This window comes from Macaca thibetana, chromosome 11, assembly GCF_024542745.1.
Source record: "Macaca thibetana thibetana isolate TM-01 chromosome 11, ASM2454274v1, whole genome shotgun sequence".
Classification (NCBI taxonomy): domain Eukaryota; kingdom Metazoa; phylum Chordata; class Mammalia; order Primates; family Cercopithecidae; genus Macaca; species Macaca thibetana.
In genome coordinates this window covers 128,920,903-128,936,424 of record NC_065588.1, presented here as the reverse complement: position 1 = coordinate 128,936,424, position 15,522 = coordinate 128,920,903, and the positions used below count along the sequence as shown (strand labels likewise).

General features: G+C 63.4%; 2 protein-coding genes across 2 annotated transcripts in view; both read right to left on the bottom strand.

The window, feature by feature from the left end:
• Positions 1 to 15,522, bottom strand: part of FBRSL1 (fibrosin like 1) — a 95,894-nt gene that overhangs the window by 9,940 nt on the left and 70,432 nt on the right. The window contains 9 exon segments of the mRNA XM_050747734.1: positions 793 to 864; positions 1,009 to 1,038; positions 1,198 to 1,266; positions 2,774 to 2,869; positions 3,069 to 3,125; positions 3,901 to 4,118; positions 4,882 to 5,087; positions 5,166 to 5,496; positions 7,887 to 7,932. Coding sequence (XP_050603691.1) covers positions 793 to 864; positions 1,009 to 1,038; positions 1,198 to 1,266; positions 2,774 to 2,869; positions 3,069 to 3,125; positions 3,901 to 4,118; positions 4,882 to 5,087; positions 5,166 to 5,496; positions 7,887 to 7,932 — 1,125 coding nt within the window.
• LOC126930573 (uncharacterized) lies at positions 7,939 to 14,264 on the bottom strand. The gene is made up of 2 exons (XM_050747786.1): positions 10,162 to 14,264; positions 7,939 to 9,939 (listed from the first exon to the last, which is right to left on the bottom strand). The coding sequence occupies exons 1-2, from the start codon at positions 11,181 to 11,183 to the stop codon at positions 9,840 to 9,842; spliced, it is 1,122 nt and encodes a 373-aa protein (XP_050603743.1). The 5' UTR covers positions 11,184 to 14,264; the 3' UTR covers positions 7,939 to 9,839.

Sequence of the window (15,522 nt, the reverse complement as noted above, 5' to 3'; positions counted from 1 at the left end):
GGCTGAGGCAGGAGAATGGCGTGAACCCGGGAGGCGGAGCTTGCAGTGAGCCGAGATTGCACCACTGCACTCCAGCCTGGGCGACAGAGCAAGGCCAAAGAAAAAAAAACAAAACACAGCATTCTCCTCTGAGTCCCGTCCTGCTGATACCTCTCCCAAAGGGCATTTAGGACACAACGATTTTTAAGAGCTGTGTGCGCAGGTCATGTGTGTCATCGAGAACAGCACAGGCACAGCAGAGGCACAGGGTCCCACGGGGTTGAGGCCACAGTCCCGCTGTCCTGGCCTCCCAGGACTCTATGCTGCCCCCACGGCTCCTAGCCTGATGGGTCCAGCACCAAGCTGCCCACAGGGCCCTCCTTCCTCAGCCTTCCCAGGTGCACATCAGTTGTGAGCGCCCAGGGTCCACCTAGGTCACTGCTGAAGACCGAGGAATACAGCAGGCACTCCATCGCTGCAGGGAGTGGGGGCAGGGCAGAGGACCCTAGAGGCACCCCAGTGACGTGGGGAACTGGTGCGGCACCCCGTGCCCCTGGTCTGCTCCCCATGACCCAGCCGGCACACCACGCCAAGGGGAGGGCCTTGCAGCACCCGGGCACCCAGCACTGCCTTGTGGCCTCGCTGACCTGCTTAGAGTAAGAGCCCAGTGCCCAGACGAAGGGGGAGGTGGCTCATGCGTGAGGATCACACTCGTGCACATGCGTGTGAACATACCCGCCTCACGCCTGGCCTTCCAGGGCCCAACCAGGCTGGAGACAGGGCAGCACCCCACACCAGCCCAAGTGGTCTCACCTTCATCTTCTGCTGGTGGCGATAGATCTGCCAGGCGATCTGCACGTGCACGGCACACCACCTTCCCGGCTTCTGAGACAGGACGGAAGCACTCAGCGGGGCTGGCATCACCCCCACCCATGTCTTCCGCAGACTCCTCCTGTCACGGGCCCCCCGAGGCCACCCCGGAGGCACCAGAGTCTTCCCCTGCCACAGGCCTTCCCAACGCACACTCACCTTGACCACCGCCCGGTACGGGTCAGACACCTGTGGAGACAGGAAAGGAGTGTTAGGTCCAGGCCCCTCAGGAGGCCGAGTCCTGGGGGTGCAGGGGACACGGCCCCTTTGCTGTGGCCACCAGCCCACCCAGGGCCGGGCCGGGGCAGGCCATCACCGGGGTGGGGACGGGTGCCCACTGACACCTACCCCAGGCGCTTTCTGCAGGAGTGTGTGAACCGCACCAGCCCGGCGGGCCACCTCAATGGGGTTTGAAGTCTGAGGGGAGAAAGAGAGAGAGAACTTGTGTGTGCGTGGGGCAGCCCAGGCAGGAGGACACCTCAGGGCTTCCTGGGTCTGGCATGGGCCTGTGCCCTGCTTTGCCTTGCTGTGGGGCCCCACACGCTGTCACCCAGGGGCAGCCTGGCCTCCCTCGCAGGACCACCACACCTTTAGCCTGCCAGTTTCTGCAAAGGTGGGAAGAAGGTGCTCTTGCCAGAGAAGGTGGGTGACCCTCCCCGGGGAGCCACCTGCTTCCAGGGCCGAGTCAGCCCCACCTGGACGGGAGTGGTGCCAACCTAGTCTCCAGCCCAGGAGGAGCTGCTGTGAGCCTGGATGGGCCAAGGGAAGATGGTCGTTTCCCACTAGGGATGCCAGGGAAAGAGAGGTCCCAAAGCAAAGACTGGCCGTCACACCACACTCCTTTCCTGCCCAGACTGGCTCGACTACCCCTTCCCTCTGGGCTCCCGCCCTGCCCAGGAGCAGCTGTGCTCAGGGTGACGCCGGGACAGATTCCTTCCCTCCCAGACTCAGGGCCTCAGTGTCCTGGCTGTCTGGGCTCAGGGCAGTGCCCCCAAGAGTCCCAGTCTGGGGGTCCCTGCTCGACATCTGCGGGTGAACCACATGCATCCCCTCTTCTCCATTCCTCCGAATTCCTCAACCACGGGGTCTGGGGGCCCAAGACCCTCTGGTGCCTGGGGGTGCCTGGTCCTCGGAAACACTATCTGCCTATCCACGGGAGGGTGGTGCCCCAGGTGAGCCCAGGTGTGCACGCTGGGGCCTTCAGGGCAGCTGTGGGCAATGAGTTGGGGGCTGCAGGGTCCTATGAGGTCAAGGGCTTGGCAGCTACTGGGGATGGCCCAGGCCCCGTCTTCAGAACCCAAGGCCCACAGGTGAGGAGGCTTCAGGACTGAGGTGTGTGCCACTCCGTGGAGGGTGGGGTTACAGCACAAGGCCGGGGACAGTGAGGAGGGTTCCCTCTCCCCTGGCTGAGGTGGCACACAACCTCCTGCTGCCCAGGTCCCCCGAGGTGCGGACGGTCCCATAAGGCCCAGGTCCCCTGCGGTGTGGATGGTCCCATAAGGCCTGGGTCCCCTGTGGTGTGGGCGGCCCCGTAAGGCCTGGGTTCCCTGCAGTGTGGACGGCCCTGTGAGAACCAAGTTCCTTGTGGTGTGGACAGCCGGTGAGGCTGCCGTCCACACTGGGGCCTCCTGCCAAGGACTGGAACGTTCTCCATCGAGGCTTCCACAGTGTGCCCTCTGCACGGTCCCACCACCTCCCAGGGCTGCCCCCAGGTCAGACCCCCTGCTCCTCCCACGGTGGCCACACACAGACCACAGGGCCACCCACCCTAGCCAGGGCTGCTCATGCCAGCACCCAGATGACGACAGGTACAAGGGAGGGAAGTGGTCGTGGTTGTGGGCACAGAGTTTGGCGAGGTTGTCATGCACTCCCTCCAAAATCCCCCCACCCACTGTGTCTGCCCCACCTGCTGGGGCAGCGGTACCTTGGGCTGAAAAGCACCCTGCAGGGACCCGAAGGGGCCGGGGTGTGGGAGCAGGCTGGGCAGTCCCGGGATGGCAGAAGGGAAGGACGGGAAGAACTGTAAGAGAAGGAGAGCGGATGGAGTGGGAGGCCCAAGTCCCCACCTCACCCTCTGCCTGTAACCAGGAGGTGGGACCAACGCAGCAGGGGCAAGGCCAGGCGAGGTACGGCCCCATCCACCCACAGCCCCACCTGCCCGCCCGCAGCCAGGGCCTGCGTGCACAGCGACACGCACCGGGCCCCTTGGGGACACTCACACTCACGCTGGAATGTCGGAAGTAGGGGCTGTCCAGCTTGGGCGCGTACTTGTCAAACTGGAAGGGAAGGAGGGGAAGGTGAGGCCCCGCACACACAACACCCTCGCTGGGCCCCGGCCCCCGCCCACCTGGCCGGGCTGGGCAGTGACAGGACGGCGCTGTGCTTCCCCAGGCTGGTGGCTGCGGCCAGCCGTCCCAGGTTTCTCTAGAGCGCCAGCCCCACGGCTCTGAACTCAGTCTCAGGCCAGGGTGGCCCCTCCATTCTAAGGCTCCCCTTGCATGGGGTGGGAACTTGGGTCACTCAGGCAGTCTGTGTGCCTGGCTGAGGCCTAGGGCATGAAGCCCTGGCTGCTGGGCCGCGCTGGGGACACACCCGGTAACTGACAAACTGGCCAGTTTCCAAAAAAAACTCGAGAGTGGATGAAACTCGAGCCCCCAGCAGCTCCCTGCTGAGACTAGGCCTCCGGGTCGGGGCACATGGGAGGCACCCTGAGTCCTGGTCCCTGTGTCCCTCAGGCCTGTCTGGGCCTCCAGCCCTGGCACTGGGATCTAGTGCGGGTGTGAGGGTGTCCCATGCACGTGGGCACGGGATGCCTGCCTAAGTCCAGGAACACGGCCCAGGGTGGGGACCTCATGGCACAGCTTGGGGTGGGGACACCAGAGGGCACGCTGGGGACCGGACAGACGGACGGATGACAGAGAGGTGCCGCCGGCCCCCCACCTCCTCCTGGGCTGGTGTGCGTGCGAGCGTGTGTCTGCGTGTGCCTGCTGCGTGTCCCTGCCCCACACCCGCCCCCGCCCCCGCCCCCTGCCAGCACGCGGGCCTACGCACCGGCGGGGGTGCGGCGGGCGGCGTCGGGGGCAGCCCTGCGGGGAAGGGGGCGAATGTGTGTTGGTGCTGGTGTGTGTGTTGGTGCGTGTGCTGGTGTGTGTGCTGGTGCTGATGGAACTCCGCCCGCAGCAGAGCCCCCGGGCCCAGGGAGGCGCCAGGCCGCTCGGCGCTCTGCACCAGAAACCGCGTGTTCAGCTCTTGCCTGAGCAGCTCGTGATCTACAAGAGAAAAAGAGAGAGAGACAGAGAGGCACGTTGGCCGCGGGCTCCCGGTGGGGCGAGGCAGATAGTCACCTGGCACTCCCGGGGTCGGCAGGCCAAGCCGGGGTGGCCGCTCGCCACGTGCGGGCCCAGGGGTGCAGGTAAGAGAGGAGCCTGTGACCAAGTACCAATCAGAATCCCCGAATGAGGCTGGCAATACATGATTGGCTGGCTGAATGAGACCGACAGGCTGGCATCTAGAGGCAAGAGAGAACACGGTGAGCCCCTCCCCAGGAGCCAGGGTCCAGCCACCCCCAGGCCAGCGTCCTGGTCCCATCCCGGGACACACGGTCATCCCCAGCCTGGGCCAGGCTGACTCGGAGCCTGAGGAAGCGCCTGGGGGCCGAGGGAGGAAGCCTTCGCGGTTGGGGTTCCATTGGGATGGCGCCTGCTTGATGTGCGGTCCCCTCCTCCCAGGGCTCAGGACCCAGCAGGCTGCGGGGGAGGCCTGGCCCCAGCAGGGGAGGCCCGTGGGCCTGTCTCAACGTGAACACGTCTGTACGTGTGCGCACATGTGTCCTGCCTGTCCCCGCACGCAGACACGGCCCGTGGCCCAGCAGGGACCCCTGGGGAAAGGCACACCTGGAGGGACCATTCAGAGGTGCCCAGGATCCGCGGAGCCCGCAGCAGGTGGGGGGCCCGGCTGTGCGCCCCTCCCCGGTGGCTGTGTCCCCACACCCCCTACCCCTGCCCTGGGTGAGATCGCGGCCGAGACACCTACCGGCCGGGTGTCCTGGGAGGACCAGGCTGCTGGCCGGCAGCGCCGGGGGCGGGGGCAGTGTTGGGGGCGCGGCAAACATGGCCGCGTGGAGCTGGTGCTGCGCCTGGGACCGGAGCGCCAGGTGTGAGGTAGACAGGTGGGGGCCCGGCCCGTGAGGCGACAGCGACACGTGCTTCCCCAGGCCCAGGGGGGCGCTGCTGCTCCTGCTGCGGGACACGGGGCTCAGTGCCTGCCAGCCCGGCCCCTGCAGAGCCCCCCAGGCCCCGCCCCCGCGGGGACCCCACCTGAGGCCGTGCAGGCCGTTGGCTGCCGCCTGGCCGTGGCCCGCGAAGGCGCCCAGGGATGCAGGCACGTGTGTCGGGAGCAGGCCGCGGGGCTGCGGGGGTGGCGGCTGCGGGGGTGGCGGCTGCGGGGTGTGGCGGGGCGGGGCAGGGGGCTCCTTCTTCACCAGGGGGCTGGCGCGGGAGCCGGGCGGGGGCCCCGGGCAGGGCGCGGCGTGGGGCGCGGGGCTGGCCGCGGGCAGGAAGCTCTCGGCGCTGAGCTCACGGCTGCGCTCCAGGCCTGACACCTTGGGCACCGCCCCGGCCTTGGCCTCCGACTTCTCAAGCGCTGGGCCTGCAGAGAGAGGGTGGCTGCGTTCAGACCAGCAGGGCCTCGTCCCTGCCCCTCCGGTGGCCCAGAGAGCCCTGGAAGATGCCCGGTGCCCAGGCCACGTCTGGTCTCCTGCTGTGCCCCCATTTCAGATGAGGCAGTCACGGAGGCCACGCAGCCAGCTGGATCTCACCGAGGCTCCAGGCCCTGCCCAGCGGAGGGAGCTGGCTTGGGAGCCTGGGCCTGGGTTGGGGGTCGGGGTGGGTAGCCCACCTGCCTGAAGGTGCATGCAGGGACAGGACAGGACCTGCAGGAGTCAGTCCCTGGGCAGGGGCTGCTATGACCTCATTTAACAGACAAAACCAAGATACATCAAGGACTTGGCCCAAGAGGGGAGCTGGATTTGAATGCAGGAGCTAGGACCTGTGTGCCTATGCCTCATGTTCACCGCCCCTGGATGTGCCCCCAGCCCAGGGCATGGGTCCATCCCACCCCAGCAGCAGCGCCCACGGCTGGTGCCCACCTTTTCTTTCTGGAACCCCCTCGTGGAAGGCTTGACCACTTCCCGGAAACTTGGGCAGGGACTGGGTGGGAGGCTGCCCCCCCCGTGACTGCCCGTCACCCGCCACCCTTCTGCCCACCTAGGCATGTCCCCCGCAGGTCCTGTGGGCCCATTTGAGCCTCTGGGGCCTGCCCCCCCACCCCTGCATACCCCAAACCCTCCTTTTGAGGCCCCTTCAGGCAGGTCTCAGATCAAGTCCCCAGGAGCCAGGAGAGGGCAGTGTCCATGCAGCGGAGCTCCTGTTGCCTGGGCTCAGGAGCTGTCACAGTCAGGGGGCCAGGAGCTGTCACAGTCAGGGGGCTCAGGAGCTGTCACAGTCAGGGGGCTCAGGAGCTGTCACAGTCAGGGGGCCAGGAGCTGTCACAGTCAGGGGGCCAGGAGCTGTCACAGTCAGGGGGCTCAGGAGCTGTCACAGTCAGGGGGCCAGTTTTGCAGAAGCAAAACCAGGTTCCAAATGCGACATGCCTCCTGTTCGCGTCCCTGGCAGACCCTGCTTCCTTCCCGAGGCCTTGGGATGGTGGAGCCATGGCCCATGGGGACAGCTGCAGCCCCCCCTGCCCATGTGACCATGGAGCCTGGTCTGTTGGGGCCTCAGGGAGCTCCTCCCAGGCAAAAACAGGCAGCAGGAAGCAGCCCCATCTTCACTCTTCACCTGGGGTCAGGCCTTCCACAGCAGCCACCACCCAGTGGCCGCAGAGAGGCCAGGAGAGAGGGAGCCCACGGCACTGTCCCCACCAGTTTTCCCAGCCCCCTGGGTCAGCCCCACCGGGCCTCTCCTCCTCTCCCCAGCTCCAAGCCAGCCCCGCGCACAGTAAGAGCCGTGCTCAGGATGGAAAGAGGCTTAGGCTGCGGGCCTCCTGTGCCCTTCTAGCGCCTCCAGCCCTCACTGGCACATTGTCCGTCCAGATGCAGCAGCGGCAGCGGCAGCGAGCTGAGCATTCAGCAGCCCTGCGTGACACTCTGTCTGCGAAGCCACCTGCCTCTCCTGTTGGGGCCCGTCCCATGCACACCCCTTCCGACACCACTCCATCTGCACCTGCTTTGCTGAGATGCTCTGATGTGAACAGGCTTCCAACTTGAAGGCAGGTGAAGGCCATGACTGCTACAGGGCAGTAGGGCCCATCCCTGCCGGTGTTGGCAGGGCCTGTCCTGTCTAATCACATCCAGGTGAAGCTGTCCCAGCAAAAGGGCAGTTCCAGCTGGAAACCCAGAGAGGCGGGAGCCGAGACCCCATGGTCCTGCCAGAGATGCTGCCCGCCTAGGCCCTGGCGTGGGAATCCCAGGATCCCAGCACCAAGGAGGCCTTAAGAAGACGCTGGGGCTACCCCCTCTGGAGAGGGTTGCTGGACCGTAGACACCCCACCCCACAGCTCACGGCCACAGGGTACGACGGCCTGGCCTGGAAACGCTATCCAGGCCCCTCTACTGCACCACAGGGCCTCGCAGGCTGCAAAGCCAGGGACGTGAGTCTGAGTCCTGTTTCTCTTTCACTCGGCAGCCACAGGTGCTTGTGATGCCTGTGGTGGGGGGGCCTCCAGTGCCAGCTGGTCCCAAGTGTCTGACCCCACGAGCCTGGGGAGGGCCTGAGAGCAGGCGTTCCTAACGGTTCCACCTTGGGAGCTGCTGCTGAGAGCGGAGCCCAGGCCCTGCCTACGGCTCAGTGGCTTCCTCTACTCTCCCCTGCTCCTGGGGGCTTCCCAGCAATCCCAGCACCCTAGTTCGACCCAGTTCTGCACCCCAGGCCCCTAGGCCATCTCTCCCCAGACTTCAGGGGGATGTCCTGCCACCAAGACGCAGGGCGCACCATGTGCCTTCAGAGGCCCAGGAGCTGAGCTGAGGGGGACCCACTTACCTTTATCGGTTCCTGGGGCAAAGAGCTTCTCGGAGCCCACGGATGCCTGGAGAGAGAGAAGGGGGTCAGGGGCAGTCAGGTGGTTCTCATCCTCGTGGACCCTGCGCCCGATGCCCACACACAAGTCTGGGTGGGTTTCCAGCAGAGCCAGGCAGGATGTGCCCTTGTGGATGCCCCATGTATGAGGTGAACATGCTTAGTCCTGAGCTCCACACGTGTGCACATGTGCTCACACCGGCGGCACACGGGCCCCTCTCTGCTCAGAGCAGCAGGCTTCCTAGAGGGGGTCTGAGTGAAGACGGGGTTTGAGGGGGGATCGGGAACCAAGGCTGCTGCTGGCGTGCCCTGGGGGAGCACTGGCATTTGGCAAATCTGCATCCCTCCCAGGAGAACCAGCACCAGGAGCTGTGTGGACCCCCACCTGTCAGGCCAGAGGTGGATGATGGAGAACCCCAGGACACACGTCCTGTTCCCAACCACGGCCCAGCACAGGCGCCTTGGCAAAAGTGAGAGAACCAGGATACCGACCAGGCTGGACATCTGGGTCCACAAGGCCATAGGACACCTCGCTATGCTCCCGAGCTGGCTGAGCTCCAGGCCTGGTGCCCAGCGCCCACAGGACACTGCGCTATGTGCCTGGGGCCATTTGAGCTCCCAGCACCCACAGGACACTGTGCTCTGTGCCTGGGGCCGGCCGAGCTCCCAGCACCCACAGAACACCGCACTACATGCTGGGGGCCGGCCGAGCTCCCAGCACCCGTGGACACCACACTATGCTCCCAGGCTGGCCGAGCTCCAGGCCTGGTGCCCAGTGTTGCTGAGAGGCAGCTGAGTGTCCTGGGCCATGTGGGGGAGCCTCTCAGAGGGTCAATCGCAGAAATTGCGCAGCCCCACTCCTCCATCTCTTCCAGAGAAACTCACCCAACCACCCGCCACAAGCGGGTGGCAAGAGCGTGGGCCTGTCAGGGCGAGAGCATGAGCCTGTAGCCACTGATAGGGAGGGGTGGATGGAGGGTCCCACGCTCTGGGGGACTTCACAGCAGTTTTCAGGAATGAGCTTGGTTAAGAATGACCTTAAATAGATATTTCCCCCCTAGTTTCTTCTTTTTTGTTTTTGTTTTGATTAGACAGCTTCATTGAGTTGTGGACTGAACATTTCTGTACACCTGGAATTCACACGTTGAATTCACCCCCCAGGTGATGGGATCAGGAGGTGGAGGGTGATGAGGTCATGAGGTATTGAGTGTGGATGGAGCCTCACGAACGGGATCAGTGCCTTATAAAGGGCCCCAGAGAGCAACCTAGCCCCTTCCACCACGCCAGGACGCAGCGAGAAGGCACCCTCTGTGAACCAGGAAACCCTCACAGGGACTCTACCATGCCTTGACCTACTTGTGGCCTCCAGCACTGTGAGCTGTGCATGTCTGCTGTGGACAAGGCACCTGCTGGGGTACTGGGCCAGAGCAGCCCGCATGGACTAAAGACTTGAGATGTAATTCACATACCATCCAACTCACCGTCTAACGCTTACAATTCACTGGCGTTTAGTATGTTCACGGTGATGCACCTGTCACCACGATCAATTACAGAACATCGTCATCACCCCAAAAAGAAACCCTGACCCATAACTGTCACCCCAACCCTGGGAAACCACAAATCTTTCTGTCCCTGCAGAGCTGTTCTTTCTGAACTTCCATGTGAACGCCGTCAGGCGACACGGACCTGCTGTGATTGGCTTCTCTCACTGCATGGCTTTTGATGTTCACACACACTGCAGTGTGTACCCTGGAGAGATCGGGGACACTGTGTGTGTGGGGGAAGCAACTGCAAAGAAGTGTTATGTGGCATCCGGACAATGTGCCTGTGCTTGGGCACGTACACACACTCGGGCATATACACACACTCAGGTACATGTACATGGGCACACTCGGGTACGGGTACATGGGCACATTCTCAGGTATGTGTACATGGGCACTCTCGGGTATGTGTACGTGGGCACTCAGGTACGTGTACGTGGGCACACTCGGGTACGTGTATGTGGGCACATTCTCGGGTACATGTACGTGGGCACACTCACTCTCGGGTACATGTACGTGGGCACTCGGGTACGTGTACGTGGGCGCTCTCGGGTACATGTACGTGGGCGATCTCGGGTACGTGTACGTGGGCGCTCTCGGGTACGTGTACGTGGGTACTCTCGGGTACGTGTACGTGGGCACACTCTCGGGTACGTGTACGTGGGCACACGGGTATGTGTATGTGGGCACATTCTCAGGTACATGTACATGGGCACTCAGGTACGTGTACGTGAGCACACTCGGGTACATGTAGGTGGGCGCTCTCAGGTACATGTAGGTGGGCACTTGGGTACGTGTATGTGGGCACTCTCGAGTACGTGTACATGAGCACACTCGGGTACGTGTAGGTGGGCGCTCTCGGGTACATGTAGGTGGGTGCTCTTGGGTACGTGTATGTGGGCACTCTCAGGTACGTGAACGTGAGCACTCTCGGGTATGTGTACGTGGGCACACTCACTCTTGGACTCTCGGATACATGTACGTGGGCACTCTCAGGTACGTGTACGTGGGCACTCTCGGGTACGTGTACGTGGGCGCTCTCTTGGGTACGTGTACGTGGGTGCTCTCGGGTACGCGTACGTGGGTGCTCTTGGGTACGTGTACATGGGCACACTCTCGGGTACGTGTACATGGGCGCTCTCGGGTACGCGTATGTGAGCACTCTCTCGGGTATGTGTACGTGGGCACTCTCGGGTACGCGTATGTGAGCACTCTCGGGTACGTGTACGTGGGCGCTCTCGGGTACGTGTACATGGGTGCTCTCGCGTATGTGTACGTGGGCGCTCTCGGGTACGTGTACATGGGCACACTCGGGTACGTGTACGTGGGCACACTCGGGTACATGTACATGGGCACACGGGTACGTGTACGTGGGTGCTCTCGGGTACATGTACGGGGGCACACTCACTCTCGGGTACGTGTACGTGGGTGCTCTCGGGTACATGTACGTGGGCGCTCTTGGGTACGTGTACGTGGGCACACTCACTCTCGGGTACATGTACATGGGCGCTCTCGGGTACGTGTACGTGGGCACACTCTCGGGTACGTGTACATGAGCACTCTCAGGTACGTGTACGTGGGCACACACTCTCGGGTATGTGTATGTGGGCGCTCTCGGGTATGTGTACGTGGGCACTCTCAGGTACGTGTACGTGGGCGCACTCGGGTACGTGTGTAGCTGGGTGGCAGTGTGTGCATAGATGTTTGTGTCCATGAGCATCACGTGTGTACACAGGTGCGCGAGTGTCGACGTCCATCTTGGTGAAACTGTAGAACAGGTTTCGAGCTCGTGTCCACCAGGAGAGAGCAGTCCCCTCTTGGGATGGTTGGGGTGGGGGGCACAAGAGACTCGGCTTAAACTCTTGTATTTTAAGTTTTTAGGAAGGAGACTGCTTTCTGGTAATACTTGTGTAGCTGAAACGTAATAGTGACAAAGGTAACAAAATAAACGGCTTCGCTACCAGGGAGGGGCCAGCCAGGCTTGCCGAGCAAGCACGGCTGTGAGAGACCAGGGCGTGGGGAGCATCTGACTCGGAGGCTGGGTGCTGGGAGACAGGGGCTCCATGCTTGTCTGTCCCCCAATCTGTAACATGATCTGTGACTCTTAGGGCTAAAACAATAAAAAGGGATTTAGGAAGCCGGCTGGTGAAAAGTGCACAAGACCCACAGCTCTCTAACTTGCTAAAATCTGGGAGGGCAGCCAGACGCGGTGGCTCACACCTGTAATCCCAGCACTTTGGAAGGCCGAGGCGGGCAGTTCACGAGGTCAGGAGATCGAGACCATCCCGGTTAACATGGTGAAACCCCATCTCTACTAAAAATACAAAAAACTAGCTGGGTCCCAGCTACTTGGGAGGCTGAGGCAGGAGAATGGCGTGAACCCAGGAGGCGGAGCTTGCAGTGAGCCGAGATCGCGCCACTGCACTCCAGCCTAGGTGACAGAGCGAAACTCCATCTCAAAAGAAAAAAAAAAAACCTTGGAGGGCGAGGGCAGGGGCCCTCCCAGAGCCAGGAAGCTCGCCAGGGCGTGAGCCAGCCCAGAGGGGCACTGGGTGTTGGGAAGAGGCCTGCTGTCCCCGTGCCACAGTGCACGTTTCCCATCACCCCCATCAAAATCCCAAGCAGGGATCTGGAACACATGCATTACTAGGTCCTTACTACGGGAGCTGCTTCCCCTGAATCCCGCACGACCCAGCCAAGGGAGCTGCGCTGCTGTCCAGGGAGGAGAGGAGGTGGCTCAGGGTCCACTGGGGCCTGACGTGGGGCTTGGGTGAAGCCAGGCCCAGCTGCCCAGAGGGCAGGGACACCCGTGTCCAGCAACTAGCAGACGGGTCAATGGTGAGCGTGTGGCGAGACAGTGCCTGCCTCAGCCACACATGCACATGGAGGAGCTGTTGACACACGCTCCGTGAGCCTCAGAAACATCACAGGAGCTAAAGCCAGACCACAAAGAGTACACAGCCGTGTGACCGTGAGTGCAGCCCCAGCCACAGCAGCCGGAGGGGTGCTGGGGGTGGACAGGAGCTCGGGGGTTCAGGGGAGACCGTGGTGGGTGTAAAGTTGTAGGTATATGTCAAAAAGAAAACTGCACACTGAAAATAGCTTCATTTACCGCAGAAATAAATAGGTGCATTTTACCATCAGTAAATGACGGCACTGGAAACCAACGAAACGACGCAACACGATGCTGGGATGGACGGACAGACGGACGGAGATCCAAGAGTGGGATGAGAACCCCCAAAGTTCCCACGGATGCCGGGACGGACGGAGAACCACAGAGCAGAATGAGGAGCCCCAGATGTGGTGCAGGCTGTGGGGGCCAGGCGTGGGCTGCAGGCTGTGGGGACCAGGCGTGGGCTGCAGGCTGTGGGGACCAGGCGTGGGGTGCAGGCTGTGGGGACCAGGCGTGGGGTGCAGGCTGTGGGGACCAGGCGTGGGGTGCAGGCTGTGGGGGCCAGGCGTGGGGTGCACGCTGCAGGCTGTGGGGGCCAGGCGTGGGGTACAGGCTGTGGGGGCCAGGCGTGGGGTGCAGGCTGTGGGGGCCAGGCGTGGCGTAGGTCCTTCAGAGCAAGCTCCTGTTTCACCCCCTTCTCGAAATAATTCCAGACAGATCACAGACATAAAAGTGAAAAACCATCAAATGTATCAGAGAAAACCAGGTGTGGATTCCACCTTCTTGCTGGAATGGGAAGCCCTTCCTAGTCATATTGCAAGAGCCCAAACCACAGAGAAGACCAGTGGGTCCATGCCTGTGAGATGGCAAGAGCCGAACAGGGCCTGCCACACCCACACGCGCCCAAAAGGCCCTTGCACAGGAGGAAGGTGGGCCCCTTGGAAGGGGGCAGTGGTTGGGCCCCGCACGTGCACGTGTTAAAGGGCTGCGGTACAGCTGGTGTGAGGGGACGCGGAGCTCCTGGCACTGACGCTACATGGTCTACTCGCCCTGTGCAGTTCCTGGCGGGGCTGAGGGGTTCATCCACCTGCTGAGGGCCGGCAGTGGCGGGGGTCCTGCAGCCCAGCCTCCCGCTGGGTGAAACACCAACTCTGTGTCCAATGTCCCCAGCCACCAACCCCCAGGCAGTGATGTAGAATGTGCTTCTGAGACGAGGGGGCCGCTGCTCAGACCCAGCTCAACCATGCAGCGGCTGGGTCAGATGGAAGCTAGGAGATCCTGGCACCCCATGCAGGGACCCTCCCAGCCCCGGCCCAGGGCCCCGATGACCCTCTCCCTTCCCCAGCCTTGCAGCCACCACCCCTCGAATCCTGGCTTATTATAAAGAAAGAAGGACAGGAACCTCTCACCCCTGGGAAGTTGGGGGCCCGGAGGTTGGGGCGTGTGCCTTTCTCCCCTCTGCTCACCTCAACACCATCCCCCAGAAGTGTGGCTCCCATGGGGTCTGCCTCCACCTCCCTGCCCCATCCAGCCACTGCTGGTGACCCAGGCTGCGCAGTGACCATCCAGCATCAGAAACGGGAAGGACTCCGAGAGAAAGAGGAGGAACAGTGAAGGGGTCTGCGCAGGTGGGCAGGGAGGAGTCCAGACCAGCTTTTGGGCCTCCAGGGGGCTCGGGGCTCCCCAGAAAGAGCTTGTCACTTCCTTGGCCGTGCCCATCCCCCAGCAGTGACAGCACCAAGCGCTCCCTTGGGCCAGGCCCCCAAATCTGGGCCCCTCACACAGCAAGGATGGGGATGATGCACCCCAGTGCTGCTCCACGCCAGCCAGAAACCAGGCACTGAACGCCCAGGCCTGCCACAGCCCCCTGGGGTCTCGCCTGGGCCTGCACCATCCTCCTGGGAGGCCTTCCGGACCCTCATCTGAGGGGCTGCCCCGTCTCTGGCACCCACACGGGCCCTCTTCTTGGCTGGCGTCCGGGTTTGAGCGGCCTCTTCACCAGGTGGCCCACCTGTTAACTGCCTCCTCTGCGGGTGGGGCAGCAGGCCCCACCACGCTGCCAGGACTCTCCAGGGGCCAGAAAGGTGGGTGCTGAGGCCTCCCAAGTGGGCAGAGGGAGGAAAAGCCAGCTCAGCCTACAGTTTGACGGCCAACCCAAAAGGGAGACACCAAAGCACAGCCCCCAAAGCTGGCCCTCGTCTCTAGGGTAACCACAGGTTGGAGCCCTGGCTGGGGCTCTGCTGCTGTCCTCCCTCACTGGGACTCAAACACTCTAGTGGGTTCCGCTCCACGTCCCAGGCTCGAGCACAAGCTCCCCAAGGCCACAAGGGGGCGCCCCAGACACCAGCAAAGCCAAGAGGGCTGCAGGGGAGGGGAGGGTCCTCCGCACCGGCCGCGCGACTGGGGCCATCCAGCACCCACTCTGGTCACACCACAGTGGGCCCTACACTTAGCAGACAAGTTTGCTCGGGGAAGTTGAGAATGGGTGCTCCAGGGGTCCTCGGCCCTAGGAGAGGCCCCGGAACGCAGCTGGCCTCCACCTCACAGTGAGAACCTGGACACCTGGCCAGGTGCAGCCACGCCCATTCTGGAGGGCTGAGAGCAGACCCGGGGCCGGCCCTCTGGGGGCCTGGCCCAGGCTCCAGCCCCTTCCTAGACCACACAGGAGCTGCACCTTGTGGGGCTCGTTCTCCCACGCGGTCCCTCAGCTCTTTCCCTTCTAGGACAGGGCTTCTGGCGCTGGCCAGCTGACCTAACGGGGGGGGGGGCAGCCCCAGGGGCCACCAGACCCGCGTTAACTTCCCAGCCATGATCTCCAGGAACGTGACCCAGGCGCGAGCAGCCGCCTTCGCCTCCTATCCCGGCGCTGAGCCCGCGTGGGGTGGAGGGAAGGGGGTCACTCCAGCCCGGGATACAGGTGGGAGGACTCCGGGCCCGCAGGCTCAGGGTCCCTGCGGAGAGGCAGAGGGGACGCCCGGGCGAGCCTCAGCCCCCGCGAGGTGCACAATCCCGGTGGCGGGCGGAGGTCAGGACGCGCTTTGTCTGCTAGGACCCGACCCGCGGAGCAGCCTCGGCCAGACACGCGGCGCAGCCTGGGCTAGCCGCGCCCCGCCCCAGACAAAGAACTCCAACTCGGGGCAGGTGAGCGCGGCACCGGGAACCCGGG